Below are 23,465 nucleotides of genomic sequence, written 5' to 3'. Positions count from 1 at the left end.
TCTTCACAAAAAATAAAAATTTTATATCTTTATGTTTGAAGCCTGAAATGTGGCAAAAGGTTGAAAAGTTCAAGGGGGCCGAATACTTTCGCAAGGCACTGTACTTCAGACAGCTGTTTCACCTTTTCTTTTTTTTTTTTTGGAACAAGTGCTGTTCATTGTGGTTTTAATTTATTACACCAAGATACAACTAAAAGACATGGTGAGCCCACACCCTACTTCAGCCTGTAGAGCAGTGATATGCAATTAGCGGACCTCCAGCTATTGCCAAACTACAAGTCCCATCATGCTTCTGCCTCTGGGTGTTATGCTTGTGGCTGTCAAAGTCTTGCTATGCCTCATGGGACTTGCAGTTCAGCAACTGCTGGAGGTCCACTAATTACATATCCCTGCTGTATAGCTTTGGCTGCAAAGCTTGCATTGGCTGATACTACCACAGCTACCTTATAAAATTTAGTGAGGGTATGAACAGAGAGGACCAGGTCACAAACTTAATGACTTCCAAGACCAAGGACTAATGACAGAATGCTCAAGAAATATTGACCAACCTAGTAGAATGAGCAGTTAGTTAAAAAAATAAAATAAAAAAGTACCTTATGTGTTATGTTATGTGTTAGCATAAGCCTGAGTTCTAGTTTGTGGAATCCATCAGCGCTGGTAGCAGAAGAAGAAGCAAGTTCCTTACATGGACCATCAACCACAACAAACAGGAAAGGTAAGGAAAAAGGAGCTGAATAGAGAGAAGAGAGCACAATATTTTCCTTAAGGTGAAGGTCAGAAACTATCTTATGTAAAAAGGAATGACCAGATCTCAAAAGCGCCTTGTCCTTGTGCACAATCAAGAAGGGAGATTCACAGGGCAATGCTGCCAACTTGGATACATGCCTTGTCAAAGTAATAGACACTAAAAAAGCCACCATTTTAGACATCTGCAAGAAAATTTCCTGAATATTCTCAAAAGGAGGGATTTGTAAAACTGGAAGCACCAAATGAAATGATGGATATGTTCACCTTTTGGAACATGTTACATATTTCACCCGTATTTTGGGCTTGTCTGCAGAAGCCTGACATTGCACCCTTGATCTACTGATTTTTATGTAAAATATGTGCTTTTCTAATTTTTTCTATAAAGCTTAAATTTATCCTTTATGGTCACATGGAGGAAGCAGCGGTATGATGGGAGGAATGACATGAAAAACTTATTGACAAAAAAAAGTATGGATTAAAGAAAGATTAGCCAAAAGGAGTTGAAACAAAATATTAATAATAAACATGTATCCATGCAACCTGTACCACTAAGTGTTAGAGACTAAATTAATAAATGAATCAATCTAATACATATGCATGGAGCAGACAGCATCTGTATGTGCTTTATTCACATACCAAAATACTAATAAATCAAACTATGCAGCGCTTCACAAAAATCAATATGGTGTATAAATGATATAATACTATAGTGAACAAACATCACTCAAGAAAAAGTCCAACGAATAATTGTACCCAAGTGCCTGAATGAATCAGTCCAATGTGTATATTAAATAAATTAAATCTTCATCCCCAAACGTGTGTTCCTCCATATGCTCATCCACTTCCACCAAATGTGAAAATGTGCTTCTCCCCAAAGGTTGAGAAATCATACAATACAAGAGGTCAAATGGGCTAATTTACCCAGGAGCTCATATGTTGTTTGGATGAGTGGCTTTAACTCTCCTCTTTTACCAACCTTTTCAACCAATTAGCCCAAATCACCACTTTATTTCCTTCAGTTAAATTGAGAACCTTGTTGAACAGACTTAATATGGGTTTTTCCTGCGCAAGCAAGCGAAATGCTGGATCTGGAGAATTACTGGCCAGCAGCATCTGCACCAGCAATTAAGATAGGAAGCCTTCTTGGTGATTTGTGCCAATTGGTTGAGAAGGTTGTAAAAAGACCTTTCTTTCTGTTGGAAAAAGTCAGATTCGGTCGGAGGCGCTGTACTAACAATCTAACATTAGTATACGGTGGTCTCCCCCGCTGAGCTCTTGTGTTTTGACAGGGGGATCCCCCGCCAAAGCACTTCGATCAGCATGCTTATTGGATGAGAGCACTGATCAGGAGCCGGTCGGCTGCTGGTTTTCCAGCATGCTCATCCTACAGAAGAGGGCCAAATGGCCGGCTTCTGTTGGACTGGCTGCATTAAACAGAGGCTGAATGTCAGTCAGTTTTTATTGAACCCGTCGATGTTGCCCGGCATTCGGCCCGTGTATATGGGGCTTTAAACTGAGCCACTCGGAGAAGATGACTGCCAGGATGAGGGATAGGCTTGAGGAGCATGACCTGGTCTGGGGGAGATGGCGGCTGCTGGAGGATTGATGGCGAACCGGTATGGGTGTGGTGATGTAGACCGCTGGCGTTCTATTTCCTTTTCTTTTTCCGTTTCTTTTTCTTTGTTTCTCTCCCTTCTTCTTTCTTCCACCTTTCTTGTTCATGCTGTTGATGGTCCTTGTTTTGTTTTACATTTGGCATATGGGCTAAGCAGCAGACCCTGGGTGGCTTCTTGGTTTCCTGCACGGATGTCTGACTTTTGGTGTCTTTCATCCCGCTCTGCACCCCTGGTAGGATCGCCTGTTCTCGCTGCACCTCCCAATACTGTGTTATTTTGCACTGTCTCTTTGCAGTGGGCCCTTCAAATTTTGGGAGCCTTGCTGCTTTTGCTGTATGCCTGTACTATTATTTCTGTTTTACGACCACGAAAAAAAATAAACTGTTATTTGAAAAAAAAACTGAGCCACTCGTTCAAACAACATATGAGATCCTGTTTAAATTAGTAAATTTGACCTCTTGTATTGTGTGAGGTCTCAACCTTTGGTGAGCAGCAATTTTGCACATTTGGTGGTGGATGAGCATATGGTGGAACATGAGTTTGTAGGTGAAGATTTTTTTTTTTTTTAAACTTCAATAAAAAGTCATGCCTCTCAATGAACATAATAGAAAATAGAGTTATTTGTACTCACTATAGCATTCTTTCTTTTTGAGTTCATTGAGAAACATAACTTTCAGCCATCTTCTGGGCTGTTTGTGCCTGTTGTCAAGTTATGATATTTAGATCTACGCCAAGGTTATTCATACATGTATTCTCCTTGTACTGCTTGCTATTAAACAGATGTTTCCTGAAAATTGGAAGGTTAAAGTGTTATTAAACCCAAAAAAGTGTTTTTCTCATTGTATATATTATTTCTTGATTAAAATATGCAGTTCTAGTAAATACCTGGCTGATTGTGCCATTTCCTTGGTCTTCCTTCCTCTCATAGGCAACCTGATCACATTAGGTCTTTTCTTTCTTGTTTTGCCACTCTCAGGGCACATGCACCAACTATTCTATTTGATCCTTTGTCTCAGGAATTAATTATTGGACCCAAATCATGAATTGAAGTGCCTAGGCCTCTAAGTCATGTTAAGCCCTTCTTGACCCCTTTGTTATGTGGGCCTGTTGGCATTTTTTGCTGTCTTGCTCACCCCTCTGTTGGACTGCTTTTGGACATCCCAGTCCCAGTTATGAAAGAGCCTGTGCTTCTGTACTATACAACTAAAGAAATAGGATATTCAACTTACCAGTAAAACCTAGCTTTTGAGTACAGTATGGAACACAGATCCTTCTGATCGTCAAATTGCTTGCTATGTAACTGAGGCTATCTTGGAATTAAAGGGGTTATATTGGAAGCTGTCCCTGCAGTTTTCCAGTGTCTAATCGCCTGGTCGTAGCTTTATATAACCCAGTTATAATGATTACAGAGCCTGTGTCCCATACTGGACTCCAAAAAACAGATTTTACTGATAAGTCAAAAAACCTATGGGAAATGTAATCCACTGCTTGATTTCCAAATAAAAGTTTAGTCTTTCAATAGAAAGTAATTTTATGAGTACAAAAGCCCTATATTTCCTTTAATTTTATGTATCCACTTCCTTTACAGAGGTAAATAAAAGATGTTTGGCACGTCCTGGATTTTAGTCATGGCGGTGAAGCTACTATTAGCCGGTATTTTAACATGTTTTACTTTATATTATTGTTGTTTTTTATGGAGGCAGTACTTCACTTCTTAATGATCCTCTGCTGCCCAAATTGCTACCAGATCCTCTGGGAAATACCTGATGGCAGAGCATATAACTCTCTTCCTATAATCCCACAATGCCACACTTGGTGCTGGCCAGTTCCTGGAAATGAGCTGGGGGATTGTGTATAGCCTCATGTAAGTGTCAGTTTGACCCACAAGCTACAAAATTACATCTTGTCTCTAACCTGCTCAGTTCAAAAGAACTGGAACAAAGGTCAGTGACTAGACCGGGTTCTGCATCTTACGTTTGTGTCAGTTTAACCACTTCAGGACCGCCGTATTGCCAATGTACGTCAACACAATGGCACAGGCAGGCATAATCACGTAAATGTACGTGATTGCCTTCTAGCGGGTGGGGGGTCCGATCGGACCCCCTCCCGCTAGATACGGCGGTCCCTTTCGGTGCCGGAGCGATCGGCGATGAGGGGATGGCCGTTGGTTTCCGCCCATCCCCTCTCGATCGCTCCTGGCCAGTGACGAACTTCCTCCCCTGTGAAAATGTAAACACAGGAGGAGGAAGTGATGTCACACTCCTCGTGGCGGTCTTTTTGAACCGGACAGCGAGGAGTGAAGACGCAAGTAAGTGCACCAACAGTCCACTGACACATAGGTACACACAGGCACACATTTCACCCCAGTCACCCCCCGATCACCCCCCCGATCGGCCCCCCGCCCCCCCCCAGTCACAGTGTCACTAATGCAGTGTTCATTTATTTATTTATCACTACATTTAGTGTCAGTTGTGACTGTAAAAAGTGTCAGGGCAGCTAGTGTTAGGCCCCTTTAGGTCCAGGGTAGCCCCCTACCCCCCCCTAATAAAGGTTTAACCCCTTGATTGCCCTCCCAGTTAACCCTTTCACCCTCTTTTACCAGTGTCACTAAGCGATCGTTTTTCTGATCGCTGCAATAGTGTCACTGGTCCCGCTAGGAAGCTAGTTTTTTTTTAGGTTCAACGCCAGGTTTTTATACCGTTAGGTACCCCGATATATAACCTAATAAAGGTTTTAACCCTTTGATTGCCCCTAGAGTTAACCCTTTCACCAGCGATCGCTGCATAAGTGTCACTGGTGACGCTGGTTAGCCAGTTAGTTATTTAGTTATTTAGGTTCCCCGTCAGCTTTTTATAAAGCTTCAGGTACCCCCATATAAATACCCAATAAAGGTTTTAACCCCTGATTGCCCTTAGTTAACCCTTTCACCAGTGATCACCGTATAAGTGTTACGGGTGACGCTGGTTTGGTAGTTCGCTTTTTATAGCATCAGGGCACCCGCCATTTATTACCTAATAAAGGTTTAACCCCCTGATCACCCGGCGGGTGATATAAATTTGGTTTTAGGGTCAGAAAGGGTCTGCGTCGCCCCAGGCAGTGCTAGGTTAGTGCCAGCACCGCTAACACCCACGCGCAAAGCATACACCTCCCTTAGTGGTATAGTATCCGAACAGATCAATATCTGATCTGATCAGATCTATACTAGCGTGCCCAGCAATTTAGGGTTCTAAAAAAATGCATTGTTAGCAGGATCAGCCCAGATACCTGCTAGCACCTGCGTTTTGCCCCTCTGCCCAGCCCAGCCCAGCCCACCCAAGTGCAGTATCGATCGATCACTGTCACTTACAAAACACAACACACATAACTGCAGCGTTCGCAGAGTCAGGCCTGATCCCTGCGATCGCTAACAGTTTTTTTTGGTAGCGTTTTATACAGTCGCTGACAGGCTAGGTGCTTTTTTACCTGTGAGTCTCACTACTGTACCCCTAAATTTAGAGCCCAAAATGGCAAAGCGAAGGTACACTAGTGAAGAGGCCTACACGTTTCTGAGCATGACAGATAGTGAAGAGGAAGACACTGATCTGTCAGAATCAGGCTCAGAATACGAACCTGTAGAGGACAGCGCCTCCATGTCAGATAGCTCTGACGACGAAGAAGAGGTCCCTGCTATTGTCAGGCGTACCCGACCCCGATCTTCTGATGTTGTTGAGGTGCAGGAACCGGAAGTCCCTCGTATGGAGTATAGAGCCAGTACTAGCGCCGCTCATCCTTTTGGTGAACTGGCAAGCACCAGCGGCCTAGTACACCCTGGGCGTACATCCAGCACTGCAGTATCACGTGGTGACGTGGCGAGTCCCATAAGTGCAGTTCAAGCTGGCGAGGTGGCAAGCACAAGTAGTGTCCCGCTGCCACCAAGAAGAAGAAGACAAAGACAGGCCCGTCGTACCCATAGTGCCCTTCCTGCAGAATTCGCCTATCCCAATTGGGTGCCCACCACTTCTGCAGAACCCGTACTTCCCCCATTCACTGCCCAACCCGGTATTCAGGTGGATACAGATGATTTTACGCCACTCGATTTTTATTCTCTGTATCTCACGGAAGATCTCTATAGATCTATTGTGGACCAAACCAATTTATATGCTGGTCAACGCATCGCCGCTAATCCCCAGTTGCCGTCTCTTGCCAGAGATTGGAAACCAGTTACGGTTTCCGAATTTAAGACGTTTTTGGGCCTTTCCCTCAACATGGGCACACACAAATTTATGCGGATGCGGGCTTATTGGTCCACGCATCCGGCTGACCACATGCCCCTGTTCTCTAACTCCATGCCCAGGGCACGATACGAGCAGATCTTGCGGTTCTTGCACTTCAGTGACAATGAACTTTGTCGTCCACGTGGAGACCCTGAATACGATCGGCTCTACAAAATTCGGCCCCTCATAAACCACTTCAACCAACGTTTTGCAGACTTGTTTATTCCCCAAAAAGTTGTCTGCGTTGATGAGTCCCTGGTTAAGTTTACTGGTCGCTTGTCATTCAAACAGTACATTCCCAACAAGCGTACCAGGTACGGGGTCAAGCTCTATAAGTGCTGTGACAGGGCCACAGGCTATGCATGGAGCTTTATGGTTTATGAGGGTAAAGATAGTTACGTAGAGCCGGAGAACTGCCCTGATTACATAGGAAGCGCTGGCAAGATAGTGTGGAAATTGGTGTCACCCTTATTCGGAAAGGGGTACCACTTGTACGTGGACAACTATTACACCAGCGTGCCACTGTTTAGTCATTTATTTGATAATCAGATTGGAGCATGTGGCACCGTGCGACCTAATCGCCGGGGCTTTCCCCAGCGGCTTGTAGATTCCCGTCTTAGGCTGGGGGAGAGAGCCTGCTATCGGTGTAATAATTTGCTCGCTATGAAGTGGAGGCATAATAAGAATGTTTTCGTTCTTACCTCCCTTCATGCAGACACGACGGTCCAAATTTCTACGGCGACTGGTATTGTGGAGAAACCCCTCTGTGTCCACGAATATAACAAAAATATGGGAGGGGTGGACCTCAATGACCAGATGTTAGCGCCGTATCTAACTTCCCGTAAGACCAGACGCTGGTACAAAAAAGTGTCTGCTTACTTATTTCAATTGGCTTTGCTGAATGCTTTTGTGCTATACAAAGCTTCAGGCGGAACATTAACCTTTCTTTTCTTCCAAAGAGAGGTTGTCACAGAGCTTCTGTTTCCAGACGGTTCTGTACCTCACCATTCCCAACCAAATGCAGTAAGCCGGCTGTATGAGAGGCATTATTCTTATGTCCTCCCGAGTACCCCTACCCAACGAGCCCCCCAAAAAAGATGTCGTGTCTGTAGCAAGCGCGGATATAGGCGTGACACCCGTTCTTATTGTCCACGCTGTCCTGGCCAGCCTGGTCTTTGTCAGGGTGAGTGTTTTGAACGCTACCATGAACGAGTGAAGTATTAGCGTAGGGTACAGCATTTCACAGGCTAGGCACACTAACACAGGGTCTCCCAAGATGCCATCGCATTTTGAGAGACCCGAACCGTTACAGTTACAGTTTACAGTTCAAAAAAAAGTGTATAAAAAAAAAAAAAAAAAAAAAGTAAAATAAAAAAACCAAAAAAAATATAAAATATAAAAACCAAAAATAGTTGTCGTTTTATTGTTCTCTCTCTCTCTCTCTCTCTCTCTCTCTCTCTCTCTTCTCTCAAATTTTTTATACTTTACTGTTTACTGTGTTATTGTTAACCATTTTTCATGTTTTCAGGTACGCCATTCAGCTGCAGCGTGGATTTATTTATCTTGACAGCAACAGCGTTTGCTCCCACGATACATAAAGCCGCGACTCCAGTGCTGTAGGAGGTGATTTCACCACCACAGTTAAAAAAGAGCATATATGCCGAAGCATGGGGGCATAAGGGGTGGAGGAGCGATTTTGCTCCTAATGCCGCGTACATACGGTCAAAATTCCAACGGAGGGCTTGCCCGTGGAAAAGTTTGAACGTATGTACGCAGCATAACTTTTTTGCGGGAGGATGCCCCCATGCTTCGGCATATATATATTTTAGGCACAGGTTGTGTTAAAAAATGTTTTATTTTTTACTGTTTTTTTTGGCAATTGCTTTGCAGGTATGGTATGGTAAGGTTTTACTGGGATGTTACTTTGTTTTAACGTTAACCATAATTTGCTTAGCAGGTACGCCATTCAGCTGCAGCGCGGATTTATTTATCTTGACAGCAACAGCGTTTGCTCCCACGATACATAAAGCCGTGACTCCAGTGCTGTAGGCGGTGATTTCACCACCACAGTTAAAAAAGAGCATATATGCCGAAGCATGGGGGCATAAGGGGTGGAGGAGTGATTTTGCTCCTAATGCCGCGTACATACGGTCAAAATTCCGACAGGGGGCTTGCCCATGGAAAAGTTTGAACGTATGTACGCGGCATAACTTTTTTGCGGGAGGATGCCCCCATGCTTCGGCATATATAAATGGTGCATGTATGTCCATCATTAGAAGTGGGTGGATGAAGGGAGGTATCTAATGGTGGGCATACCCACCGATCAATCTCTTTTTTTTCGTTCAGACAACATGACTCTCAGTAAATAGCTTGGGGTGTCTACTTTCCAAAATGGGGTAATTTGGGGGGATTTTGTGCTATTTTGGCATTTTATGGCCTTTGCACCCTTAGAAATCCTGAAGGTGGTGATTGGTTTTCGGGGTGCCGTACGCGACTAGACTCCCAAAAAGTCCCACACATGTGGTATCCCCATACTCGGGAGAAGTAGCCGAATATATTTTGGGGTGCAATTCCACATATAACCATAGCATGTGTGAGCAATATATCATTTAGTGACAACTTTGTGCAAAAAAAAAAAAGTTTGTAATATTCCCGCAACTTGTGGCAAAATATAAAATATTCCATGGACTCAACATGCCTCTCAGTAAATAGCTTGGGGTGTCTACTTTCCAAAATGGGGTCATTTTGGGGGGTTTTGTGCTATTTTGGCTTTTTATGGCCTTCGAAACTGTGATAGGTAGTGAGGGGTAAAATCAAAAATTTGCACCCTTAGAAATCCTGAAGGTGGTGATTGGTTTTCGGGATGCCGTGCGCGACTATACTCCCAAAAAGTCCCACACATGTGGTATCCCCATACTCGGGAGAAGTAGCCGAATATATTTTGGGGTGCAATTCCACATATAACCATAGCATGTGTGAGCAATATATCATTTAGTGACAACTTTGTGCAAAAAAAAAAAAGTTTGTAATATTCCCGCAACTTGTGGCAAAATATAAAATATTCCATGGACTCAACATGCCTCTCAGTAAATAGCTTGGGGTGTCTACTTTCCAAAATGGGGTCATTTTGGGGGGTTTTGTGCTATTTTGGCTTTTTATGGCCTTCGAAACTGTGATAGGTAGTGAGGGGTAAAATCAAAAATTTGCACCCTTAGAAATCCTGAAGGTGGTGATTGGTTTTCGGGATGCCGTGCGCGACTATACTCCCAAAAAGTCCCACACATGTGGTATCCCCGTACTCGGGAGAAGTAGCGGAATATATTTTGGGGTGCAATTCCACATATAACCATGGCATGTGTGAGCAATATATCATTTAGTGACAACTTTTTGTACATTTTTTTTTTTTTTTTTTTTAGTCATTATTCAATCCCTTAGGACAAAAAAAATAAATATTCAATGGGCTCAACATACCCATCAGCAGTTTCCTTGGGGTGTCTACTTTCCAAAATGGGGTCATTTGGGGGGGTTTTGTGCCATCTTGGCATTTTATGGCCGTCAAAACTGTGATAGGTAGTGATAGGTAGTGAGGAGTAAAATAAAAAAATTATGCCCTTAGAAATCCTGAAGGCGGTGCTTGGATTTCGGGGTCCCGTACGCGGCTAGGCTCCCAAAAAGTCCCACACATGTGGTATCCCTGTACTCAGGAGAAGCAGCAGAATGTATTTTGGGGTGTCATTTCACATATGCCCATAGCATGTGTGAGCAATATATCATTTAGTGACAACTTTGTGCAAAAAAAAAAAGTTTGTAATATTCCCGCAACTTGTGGCAAAATATAAAATATTCCATGGACTCAACATGCCTCTCAGTAAATAGCTTGGGGTGTCTACTTTCCAAAATGGGGTCATTTTGGGGGGTTTTGTGCTATTTTGGCTTTTTATGGCCTTCGAAACTGTGATAGGTAGTGAGGGGTAAAATCAAAAATTTGCACCCTTAGAAATCCTGAAGGTGGTGATTGGTTTTCGGGATGCCGTGCGCGACTATACTCCCAAAAAGTCCCAAACATGTGGTATCCCCGTACTCGGGAGAAGTAGCGGAATATATTTTGGGGTGCAATTCCACATATAACCATGGCATGTGTGAGCAATATATCATTTAGTGACAACTTTTTGTACATTTTTTTTTTTTTTTTTTTTTTAGTCATTATTCAATCCCTTAGGACAAAAAAAATAAATATTCAATGGGCTCAACATACCCATCAGCAGTTTCCTTGGGGTGTCTACTTTCCAAAATGGGGTCATTTGGGGGGGTTTTGTGCCATCTTGGCATTTTATGGCCGTCAAAACTGTGCTAGGTAGTGATAGGTAGTGAGGAGTAAAATAAAAAAATTATGCCCTTAGAAATCCTGAAGGCGGTGCTTGGATTTCGGGGTCCCGTACGCGGCTAGGCTCCCAAAAAGTCCCACACATGTGGTATCCCTGTACTCAGGAGAAGCAGCAGAATGTATTTTGGGGTGTCATTTCACATATGCCCATAGCATGTGTGAGCAATATATCATTTAGTGACAACTTTGTGCAAAAAAAAAAAAGTTTGTAATATTCCCGCAACTTGTGGCAAAATATAAAATATTCCATGGACTCAACATGCCTCTCAGTAAATAGCTTGGGGTGTCTACTTTCCAAAATGGGGTCATTTTGGGGGGTTTTGTGCTATTTTGGCTTTTTATGGCCTTCGAAACTGTGATAGGTAGTGAGGGGTAAAATCAAAAATTTGCACCCTTAGAAATCCTGAAGGTGGTGATTGGTTTTCGGGATGCCGTGCGCGACTATACTCCCAAAAAGTCCCACACATGTGGTATCCCCGTACTCGGGAGAAGTAGCGGAATATATTTTGGGGTGCAATTCCACATATAACCATGGCATGTGTGAGCAATATATCATTTAGTGACAACTTTTTGTACTTTTTTTTTTTTGTCATTATTCAATCCCTTAGGACAAAAAAAATAAATATTCAATGGGCTCAACATACCCATCAGCAGTTTCCTTGGGGTGTCTACTTTCCAAAATGGGGTCATTTGGGGGGGTTTTGTGCCATCTTGGCATTTTATGGCCGTCAAAACTGTGCTAGGTAGTGATAGGTAGTTAGGAGTAAAATAAAAAAATTATGCCCTTAGAAATCCTGAAGGCGGTGCTTGGATTTCGGGGTCCCGTACGCGGCTAGGCTCCCAAAAAGTCCCACACATGTGGTATCCCTGTACTCAGGAGAAGCAGCAGAATGTATTTTGGGGTGTCATTTCACATATGCCCATAGCATGTGTGAGCAATATATCATTTAGTGACAACTTTGTGCAAAAAAAAAAAAGTTTATAATATTCCCGCAACTTGTGGCAAAATATAAAATATTCCATGGACTCAACATGCCTCTCAGTAAATAGCTTGGGGTGTCTACTTTCCAAAATGGGGTCATTTTGGGGGGTTTTGTGCTATTTTGGCTTTTTATGGCCTTCGAAACTGTGATAGGTAGTGAGGGGTAAAATCAAAAATTTGCACCCTTAGAAATCCTGAAGGTGGTGATTGGTTTTCGGGATGCCGTGCGCGACTATACTCCCAAAAAGTCCCACACATGTGGTATCCCCGTACTCGGGAGAAGTAGCGGAATATATTTTGGGGTGCAATTCCACATATAACCATGGCATGTGTGAGCAATATATCATTTAGTGACAACTTTTTGTACTTTTTTTTATTTTTATTTTTTTTTTGTCATTATTCAATCCCTTAGGACAAAAAAAATAAATATTCAATGGGCTCAACATACCCATCAGCAGTTTCCTTGGGGTGTCTACTTTCCAAAATGGGGTCATTTGGGGGGGGTTTGTACTGCCCTGCCATTTTAGCACCTCAAGAAATGAGATAGGCAGTCATAAATTAAAAGCTGTGTAAATTCCAGAAAATGTACTCTAGTTTGTAGACGCTATAACTTTTGCGCAAACCAAAAAATATACGCTTATTGACATTTTTTTTACTAAAGACATGTGGCTGAATAAATTTTGCCCTCAATGTATGACTAAAATTTAGTTTATTCGATTTTTCTTATAACAAAAAGAAGAAAATATCATTTTTTTTCAAAATTTTCGCTCTTTTTCCATTTATATCGCAAAAAATAAAAATCGCAGAGGCAATCAAATACCATCAAAAGAAAGCTCTATTTGTGGGAAGAAAAGGACGCAAATTTCGTTTGGGTGCAATATTGCATGACCGCGCAATTACCAGTTAAAGCAGCGCAGTGCGAAATTGCAAAAACACCTCTGGTCCTTAAGGTATTTATTGGTCCGAGGCTGAAGTGGTTAATAACATATTGGCACTATTTCAGTTAAGGTTCATCATGAATATGTGTTTGACATTTAGTTGGTAGAGTAGGGACTGACCACAGAGAGATCATGTTGTTCGCAAACTTGAAAATATATTGGAGTTTATGCAGACCAAGTATCTGTTGTTGTGCAAAGGGTTGGTGGAACTATTAAAGGGAAACTAACCTTGGGAAACGCAGCCAGAGGACAAATGCCTTATCACCAGAATTGCCAGTGAGATTTTCCCTATTACTGAATCTCCATGCCTTGCTCTGCACTGTGTCTTTGTGTGAAAGTGGCCATCCTGCTATAGGCAAGGCTTTGCTTTCTCATGTTACAGCTTCCAGCAAGGAGATCAGTGATCAGCACAGTAGTGACATCAAATCTCCTGACACTAGCAGTTAAAGGCAGCAGTTCCTTAGGTCTCACACTGCAGATATATATCTATGAGATTTAAAGCATGGGCTTGCCTAGGAATGCTCACATACATGGAGGTGCATTGCAATTTTTCAGGAAAAATTCAGAAAAGTAACATTATTCTGCTTAGGGACAATTAACATTTCGTGATCAGTATTCATGAACAAACCCACTTTCTTAAGGTATAAGGATACAATCACTATTTAACTAATACAAAACCAATTCTAATTAGTTTCCCAAGGTGGTAAACATCTATTTACTATGGATAATCACAAAAATGTATACATTTCATCAGTAGAAAATAACCTTTTCATGTTGAGGGGTTAATAACTATTACAGGAAGACATTTCTTTAACCTGTTACAATCATTAAATTCCAAAGAGCCCATTGCTCCTGTACAAGATATCAATTGTGCTTTCTCCTGCAATAGCATTTTTCTAGTACTTTTCATATTCAGTGTATGTTAACAATAATTAAAGTACTTTAACATATTTTGAATTATTGCCATGAATGGTGTGAATATGAATTCTAAATCCTGAGACTCTGATACCTGTTTTTGTTGATATTATGTGCTTCTGGGTGCGATGCTTAGGCATTTTTAGTGTTTTCCAATATATAAGTATCCATTTGAACAAATCATTCTATATATTACATAATAGGTTCTACAACCTATTAATTAGTTCAGGCAGTATATACCGTATACCCACCTAATTTGATCTTTTTTATTCCTAATCATATATGGATAATTACTATAACTACCTTCTTCTTTTTGTCTAAAAGCTATACTAGGATATTTTCCTACTTTCTTAACCTCTCATCCTGTTGCACTTTTTGCCAGTTTCTAAGTATAACACCCATTTGATACAATCTGCCATAAGTGAAACTTTCAAAGAAAAATTGATCATCTTTTTACCATCTTTCCCTTTAGTTATTAATTAGATCCCTCCTATCCAGGCTACCTGCTTTATCAGTGCCTTATTCAACTTCCTTTCTGCCATTTCCCCTATTTTCTAATCTAGATCTCTAGATTGCTTAAAATGTCTTCCCCTGTTAATTGTTTAGTTTCAGTCTCACAAATTGAACATATAGAATAGCCTGTTTTACATGAAGAGGATTGTAACTCTTTTATTTCAGCAGAGCATTTTATGCTGCCCTTCCTATATAACATAGTTACCTTTTCACTTTCTTCAATGTTAATTCTCAGATCGATGAAGGGCAAAGCATCTCCACCAAAGTTCACTGTAAACCTCATATTAACTCAATTTACACACACACACATATATATATATATATATATATATATATATATATATATATAGGCATATGTAGGTGCTCACATTGCAAATCCACTGATGGAACCAAGCCCCATTATAAAAAAAAATGCTTTAGGGCACAAACACAGGCCCGTCAAACTCATAGTGCCCTTCCTGCTGCCTTTTGCCAGTCCTAATTGGGAACCCACCACTTCTGCAGCTCCCGTACTTCCCCCATTCACTGGCCAACCCGGAATTCAGGTGGAAACAGTTGATTTTACGTCACTTGATTTTTATTCGCTGTTTTTTCACGGAAGATCTCTATAGATCTATTGTGGACCAAAGCAATTTGTATGCTGGTCAATTCATCACCGCTAATCCCCATATGACCCTTGCCAGAGATTGGAAACCCATTACGGTTTCTGAATTTAAGATCTTTCTGGCATAACAAAAAAGAGTGAGTTGCGGTCATATTGGTCCACTGACCCAAGTCACCATATGCCTGTGTTCTCTGCCTCTATGGCCAGGGCACGATACGAGCAGATCTTGCGGTTCATGCACTTCAATGACAATAATCTCATCCTTGGGGTGACCCTGGATACGATCGGCTCTACAAAATTCGTCCCTGATTAAGTTTCCTGGCCGCTTGTCTTTCAAACAGTATCTTCAAGTGTGCCAGATATGGGCTCAAGATGTATAAGCTCTGTGACAGGGCCACAGGCTATACATAAGAGGGCCAGTATGGTGGCCCGTAATTATGGGAGGAGCCCGGAGGGTATATAATCAGACCACCCACAACGGTCTGTGTCGGTTCCAGTGCAAGGTACTGCACATCAAGGGGCCGACTCTTCTCAGCTCCCTCACGGTCGACTATCTGTGCGTCCAATCACAGGTGCACTTCGGCTTCTTCATTCGTGGTCTTCGTCGGCGGTTCCCGCTCATGGTCGCAGATAAGTAGTATCCGAATCTTTTCATATCATGTGCAAACTTGCGGCTTATCATGCTTACTATCCTGCACCCCTTTCGCAAAACCTACCTCTGAGTTGTTGACACTCATGTCCCGACATCTTTCGGCACAGGCATAGTACATTCGTAAATTCCTTCTACCAAACGTACGATTCATTCATAGATCCAAGCCTCCGAATCGCTGTCGGTCGTTCTCCAATATCACTCGCCATAGGCTTCACTGGTTATAAGATTCACTGTTCTCATCCTTTTTTGAGATAAACAGGTATTGTTTGTATGGGTTTCTGTGGCTGATTGGGGTGTAATTAAACCCACCTGATGTCTTTCCTGCACTTGACTAGCCTGGGGGGATGGGTGGTTGATAGGTGTTTGGTTTCACAGTAAGGAAGGGCATACACTCTACAACCAATTCGTATCAGATACTCCTTACTGCCAATTTATATCAGATTCATCTCATCCATTTTTTTTTTTAAGCTGATTCGTGTCAAATGCATTGCACAGGCTGACTCTGCCAACTCACTGCGTGTCCATGTAGTTGTACCTTTGAGATCGGTCGTATAGCTTCATCGATTGTCCCACGCTCGGACCGCTACACACTCGCTGTTGCAGGTATGACTTTGTTGTTACCGCTCCTCTAAACTCTAGTAGTTACGTTATCATGTTCGTTTATCATGTTCGTTTTGCAAAAAGTCGCACTTACGCCACCTTAAGTCTTTCTATGTCATCTTTCATGTATTTCATGCTTTCTACCCAACGCGGGTTTACTCGAGCCGTTCACTTCACGGCGATGCGGTCAAATCCAACATTCAAGCCCCTTACTCACCTCACGTCTACGGCCGATTCGAATCTAGTCGCAACTTCGCTTCTATGTTTCGGATCCTTGGCAATCACAAGGCCCCTTCAACCGCCATCACCATTTAATTGATTCGAACCCAGCCATATCATCGGCAATACGGTCAGATCTGTCATACGAGCCCCGTAGTCACCTCACATCTATGGCCGATTCGAATCTAGTCGCAACTTCGCTTCTATGTTTCGGATCCTCGGCAATCACAAGCCCCTTCAAACCACCATCACCATTTAGTCGATTCAAACCCAGCCATATCATCGGCAATGCAGGTAGATCTGTCATACGAGCCCTGTAGTCACCTCGCATCTACGGCCGATTCGAATCTAGTCGCAACTTCGCTTCTATGTTTCGGATCATTGGCAATCACCAGCCCCTTCAACCACCATCACAATTCAATCAATCCGAACCCAGCCATATCCTTAGCGATATGGTCAGATCCCATATATGAGCCTCTCAGTCGCATCTACGGAGGATTCGAGTCTAGTCGCAGCATCGGCGCAACGATTCCAGTCCTTACCAAACGCAACTCTAACAACCAAGCCGAATCCTGTTGCATCTCCGACTCAAATGAGTCAAATCTTTCGCAGACTATTCCATAGCTATAACCCAGTTCAAACTAGTCACATCGACTGTACGAATTCAGCAGTACTTACGTTTGACTTTCTCAGTCTATCCATACATGATCATACACAATTCTCTCCACCAATTTGCTCAGTGTTGCGCACGGTCATTCCTACATAATCACATTTCCTCTATAAACCTTTTCTTTCGCCTTTCAACAAAGCTCCTTGCAATCGCTGAAAGCATCAATGCAATGGCTCAATACGGCCACTCATCTCCAGTAGCAACACGGCTGCTCTCCTCATTCCTACACACTTATAATTTAATTTATAGATTCAAATAAAGCTGCTTTCTTGCAATCGCTGCAAGCATCTCTGCAATAGCTTAATACGGCCACTCATCTCAAGTAGCAACACAGCTGCTCACCTCATTCATCCATTCATTCATTCTCACCTCATAATTCAAATAAGGCCGCTTCCTTGCAATCGCTGCAAGCATTTCAGCAAGTGGCTCAAACTGCCACTCATCGTCTCCAGTAGCAACACGGCTGCTCATCATTTTCTCTGTCGCTTTCCCCTTTTTAGGCCAGTTAGAACACCAGTTAGTCCACCCTGCACCAGGTTTGGACAGTATCTCCCAAAAAACAAAACAAAAAAAAAACTAAAACCCATTGTCGAGGGCTTGCATCTTCACCAGGGGGCCAGCTTTGCCCCAAAGAGCTCTTTGCAATCTCCCTTGTCAAAACGAAATTCTCATGTCACCTTACTACAGGCTCCCGGTCAACTCAGTTCTCGACCCCAACCAGTCGACTTCACAACTAGTGCATAAAGTCAGGTGTTTAGTTCAATGGGATTCCCCCTTTCTCTTAAACACTCTTTCACTACATATTTTTACTTCACATACAGAATTTGACCTGCTCCTGAGGCGTTAGCAACTGTCACATACTTCTGTGCACTTCACTCTGTTTTCGAAGCACAGGCCTTCAATACGCAGACAAGGTCGCCTAATCTCCATACTTGCTGGCAGTGCAAGCATTAGTAGACCAAACCCACGTCAATTAACTACAGATCGCAACATTCCTACTTAGTATACCAGACTTCAGCTACCCACCCCAGTCCGCCCTGGGGCGCTCTGGTTCATTAGTCTGGGCCGAGCACAGACTGACACCCGAGCTATCGGTTACCTAGCCAATCACCTCCTGGCTCACCTCGGTTGTCATGCATTCTTTTGAGTTTTCTAAAGTCACACTCAACAGCGCTCGAGTGCAAACTAACTGTCACTATGGCTGTCGTTCCTTGTCCTATTCTTCTTATTTCCTTCCGCCTTTCATCTTATCTACCCAACGCAACTATCCCCTCCTACCTTTGCAACTTACCTCAAACATACGCACCCCCTCCTTGCTTTTAGTTGACACCATGTCGCAGGCAGACAATGAGGACTTTGCCTCAGCCCTGCCATCACCCTTTACGGGCTCAGCAAGCGGCGGTTTACAGTCTCACAAGAGCTTGGACCAATAAAAAAATAAAAAAACTCATAGCAGAACGGTGTCGCAGGAGTAAATCCTACCCTGCCGCAGCCAGGAAACCAAGCCTTTAGGCTACTGTTTCCACCGCCAGTGGCACCCCTTCCAGGCACCATTTCAGTCTATCTTCTTTGCGACTACTCAGCGGCACTCCTGGGTAACCACACTGTCAACAGCAGTCGCCGAAGTCCAAGCAGAGTGACAGCCCTGGAGGTACGCCCAGCCGTGCCCCTACCAGCTCCAGTCACCACCGTCATTCCCGTACCTTCACTTACAGATACACCCAACTTCGGCACCATCGTCTTCCCTGCACACCTTGTCCTAGCAGGGCATCTAGGAGGACATCTTGGATGACAACGACGTTAACTTAGCATCCCTCCTCATAGCAGTACACAACTTGGCCTAGAACAAGTCATATTCGTGGGGAGATGTCTCCGTCATCCTGAAGGCCAGAGACCCTTTACTTGATCGCAAGCTCACTGTCACAGAGTTTGTGCTGGCCTTGGGGACAGTCAGAGACATGTTAGGCAGAGCAACCCCAACAGGAGGGTAGAATTGGACCCGTATCTGCATGCAGCAGGTCACAATTACGCAGGGTGCCCATCCTTTGACTATCACCGCTCATTTTCAGCCAAGGCAGCAGTCAGACTCAAGGGGATCCTTTACCCCCCATCGTTTAGTGTTTCTCTTCCAGGTAAAGACCCTGACTAAATCTTTAAATTAAGATGTGCCAGCTATAGCAGATCTGCCCATGGGAGTCGAATTTTTCACAAATTGGAATGGCATGCCAATGTGCATTCCCTCAGCATCTCTCTCTTCATCTCAGGTAGTCATGGTCACCACAGCCTCCACAGGTCCTCACCTCAATTTTTGGCCAAATTGGGTTTATAGGGCCATGGCCGTCAGAAATCCTCTTGATTCCTGGGTTCAGTTAGTCCTCCTCTTTGTTCGACCTCTACCCCATTGTCGCAGCAGCTCAAGTCTGGTGCAACAACTGGGCAGGACAAACAGTGACGTTCGCCACAGACAACCAAGCCACAGCCAGTATTATGAATAAAGGAGGTCCTAGTAGCCTGCCATCGTGGCCTTCCTGCGCAGGCTGGTGCCACTATCCCCACAGCACCATCTAACGTCCTATGCGTCCACATCCCAGACAAACGCAATAATCTGGCCGACGCACTACCTGTTAACTTTGCTTCGTTATTTTTTGCTGGAACCGACCCGACCATGTCTCTTATCCCACACTGGTCGTGGCTAACCTCGGATTCAAACAACACTTTCACGACGCTACCTGCCTTATTAATCTTTCTCACAACACCCTAAAGGCCTACCGTGCAGCCTAGAGGTTCTATGTCAGGTTACTAGCCTCAAACCCCAGAGCAATACCAAGAGTTCTCCATCACATCCTGGTCTTCATATTATGCCATCACACACAGTTGGCATTGTCACACAATACCTTAGACCCCACTCAGCTGATATCCAGTATTTCATTCCCTTATGAGATCCTAACAAACCATCTTGTTTGCCGCCCATACGGTCAAGACCATGTTGTGTGGTATTCACAGGCAATGACCCCAAATCAGTATCAAACGGCTACCCGTCACCAGCGCCATATTCCGAGGCGTGAATACTGTCACCATCCCAGTTGTAAAGTGTTACGTAGACGCCACCTCACACGCCATCAGACTTACTTCATCTTGCTCCTCAGGGTGTCCAAAACACAATAGTCTGGTCCAGGGGTTGACATCAAACCTTTCCAAACTCTCAAAGCCTGGTGCCCCGTGTCCATCCTAGATCAATTTTTGGCCCATATGTTTGATCCCTCGCAGGACGGCCCATTACTACCATTCCCGATTAGTACCCCAGGCAGCAACCAGTTCATTAGTCACGTCAGGTTCCTTTTGAGCAAATTAGGCCAGGACCTTGGTCATTTTCTTGGACATTCTTTCGCATTGGAGCAGCATCAGCAGCCTCACGAAACGGGGTCCCAGTCCACGCGATCAAAGATGGGCAGGCGGGAATCCACCTGCTTTACTCGATACATCTCCAATCCACAAGTGGAAATGTCCTAAGCCTTCAGCAACTTTGCCCCGTAGTGTCTTGTACATAAATTAATAATTACATCCCTAAACCAAGTCTTTTGCGGCCTTCTCTTGGCATATCGCCCAGCAGACCAGGGCTCACCGCCCAGCTCACCAGGGCTTACCTTACAGCAGACCAAGGGCACAATTCAGGTCTATTTTATGTTGTTAGTCTTGTGACGTGTTTATGTGTTCTTTCATATCTCTTAGAGCGGAGGGCTCCGACCATAAATAAGAGGGCCAGTATGGTGGCCCGTAATTATGGGAGGAGCCCGGAGGGTATATAATCAGACCACCCACAACGGTCTGTGTCGGTTCCAGTGCAAGGTACCCACCCACCCATTTCCCTTTTCAGAGTACTTCACTTAAAACACGTTTCTCTACAGAAACATCCATTTACTTTCTTAAGGTATGCGGCCTTCTCTTGGCATATCGCCCAGCAGACCAGGGCTCACCGCCCAGCTCACCAGGGCTTACCTTACAGCAGACCAAGGGCACAATTCAGGTCTATTTTATGTTGTTAGTCTTGTGACGTGTTTGTGTTCTTTCATATCTCTTAGAGCGGAGGGCTCCGACCATAAATATAGTTTTATGGTTTACGAAGGGAAGAGATAGTCACATAGAGCCAGAGAACTGGCCAGATTACATAGGGAGCGCTGGTAAGATTGTGTGGAACTTGGTGTCACCCTTATTCGGAAAGGGGTACCACTTGTATGTGGACAATTATTACATGAGCATCACACTTTTTAGTCACTTGTTTGATCACCAAATTGGCGCATGTGGCACCGCGCAATCCATTCACCGGGGCTTACCCCAGCGGCTTGTAGATTCCCATCTTATCCTGGGGGGGAGAGCCTGCTTGAAGTGTAATAATTTGCTCGCTGTGAAGTGGAGGGATGATCGGAATGTTTTCGTTCTGTCCTCCCTTTAGGCAGACATGACGGTCCAAATTCCTACAGCGACTGGTGTTGTGGAGAAATTCCTCTGTGACCACGAATAAAACCTTAATATGGGAGGGGTGGACCTCAATGACCAGTTGTTGGCGCCATACCTGATTGCCCATAAAGCCAGACGCTGGTACAAAATGTGTCTGTATACTTATTTCAATTGGCTCTGCTGAATGCTTATGTGCTATACAAAGCTTTAGGATGAACTGGATCCTTCCTTAACTTCCAGGAAGAGATCATCACAGCCCTTCTGTTTCCAGACGGTGCTGTGGCCCAACTTCCCAATCCAAATCCACTAAGCTGGCTGCATGAGAGGCATTTTCCTTATGTCCTCCCTGGTACCCCTACCCAACGAGCCCCCCCAAAGAAAATGTCATGTCTGTAGTGCGGATATAGGCGTGACACCCTATACCTATTATTATCCCTCCTGTCCTGACCATCCTGGTCTTTGCATTGGTGAATGTTTTGAACGCTACCACTGCACAGACTAGGACACACATTCACAGGGTCTCCAAAGATGCCATCGCATTTTGGGCGACCCGAACCTGAAACCGAACCGTTTACAACCGTTACAGTTACAAAAAAAAGTGTAAAGAAGAAATAAATAAAATAAAAAAAAACAAAAATAGTTGTTTTATTGTTCTGCTCTTTTTCTTTAGTGTACATCACGTGACACAGAGCCATAGTAATAACTGTATAGGTTATATGGCACCTTCAGGACACTGGCACACCCTAAACAGGAAGTTAAATTCCCCATGTAAGCCCTTACCGGGAGTACCTCAGTTTTTTCGCCAGTTTTTTAGGTGTTGGTCATGAGTAAAGATGTGCTGTGCTGAGCTCCGCTGGAATATTCCTTGCTGGGGTAAGCTATGCAACCGGATCCTTTCAAAGTGTATTTTCCAGGCCGAATTGAATGGTATCCGGGCCTCGTGTCTGAAGAAATTAGTTTTTGCCTGTAACTCCTCCTTTTGTTTTTTAGAGAGCTGGACCCCGGGATCCATTTTTTATTTTTTTTGCCATATTCTTGGTGGGTGCTTTACAGGCCCAGGGCTGTGGATCCCCCGATAAAAAGGGGGCCCCAGTATCTGAAGGTTTTTTAACAGAGCCCACAGTGAGTGGTGAAGCTTGGGTCTGTTATCACAGAACCCTGCATCTGGGTTTTCTCCTTTAAGTAAACGTTGTCTTGCCTATAGTCAACACCGGGGCTGTCAAGAGCACACTCTGTGTAACAAGCTGCACAAGTGGCATAACTAGAACCCTCAGGGCCCGATGCAAGAAACCATGGAGGACCCCCAGACAGGGCTCTTTTCTCCGATGGCGGAACACCAGGGCCCGGTCACAAGTGGGTGGCTGCATATAAAGGAACCGATTTCTCAATTCCCCCCCGCTTCTCCTCCTCTCCCTCCCACAGGCATTCAGCGGCTGCAGGAGGAAAATAGAGAGATTGGTTCCTCTATGTCAGGGTTTCACAATCTTTTTACAGTCAGGGCACCCTTGAAGTATACCTCTAGGTGAATGGGGCTGCACTGCAACCCCCCTGGAACTGTGTGCATTGCATGCAGTTGCAGCATAGTGATGATGCATTTAAGGGGTTAACAGGTGGACAGTAGGCAATATATTGCCTCTCTACCGGCTGTCAAATGCCTCTGAAAAGTGATCTGAGCATTGATTGCTTTTTGGAGGAACAGCATTTTTTTTGCTGGTACTATGAACAAGCAAAAAAAATTAAAAAAATCGGTTCTGATTGTACACATATAGGGGGTCAGGATTAAAAGCACATACATAAAATGTGCATACATACATGTAAACACACACACACATATATAAATACACACACGCATAATATGCACACATATACTATATATATATATATATATATACACATACACATACATACACACATACA

General features: G+C 43.7%; 1 protein-coding gene across 4 annotated transcripts in view; it reads left to right on the top strand.

Annotated features, from left to right (window-relative positions):
• The window catches only part of IL31RA (interleukin 31 receptor A), a 126,433-nt gene that overhangs the window by 18,179 nt on the left and 84,789 nt on the right, over positions 1-23,465 (top strand). For all 4 annotated transcript variants that reach the window (XM_077462711.1, XM_077462709.1, XM_077462710.1 and 1 more), the window contains one exon: positions 3,952-4,016. In XM_077462711.1, coding sequence (XP_077318837.1) covers positions 3,965-4,016 — 52 coding nt within the window. In that variant the 5' untranslated portion in view covers positions 3,952-3,964. The remainder of the gene's footprint in view (positions 1-3,951; positions 4,017-23,465) is intronic.

This window comes from Lithobates pipiens, unplaced genomic scaffold (assembly GCF_037356315.1).
Source record: "Lithobates pipiens isolate NorthernLeopardFrog02 unplaced genomic scaffold, aLitPip1_a1.2 Scaffold_3, whole genome shotgun sequence".
Taxonomy (NCBI): domain Eukaryota; kingdom Metazoa; phylum Chordata; class Amphibia; order Anura; family Ranidae; genus Lithobates; species Lithobates pipiens.
Note: the sequence above shows the minus strand (reverse complement) of the source record. Positions and strands in the feature narration are given on the sequence as shown.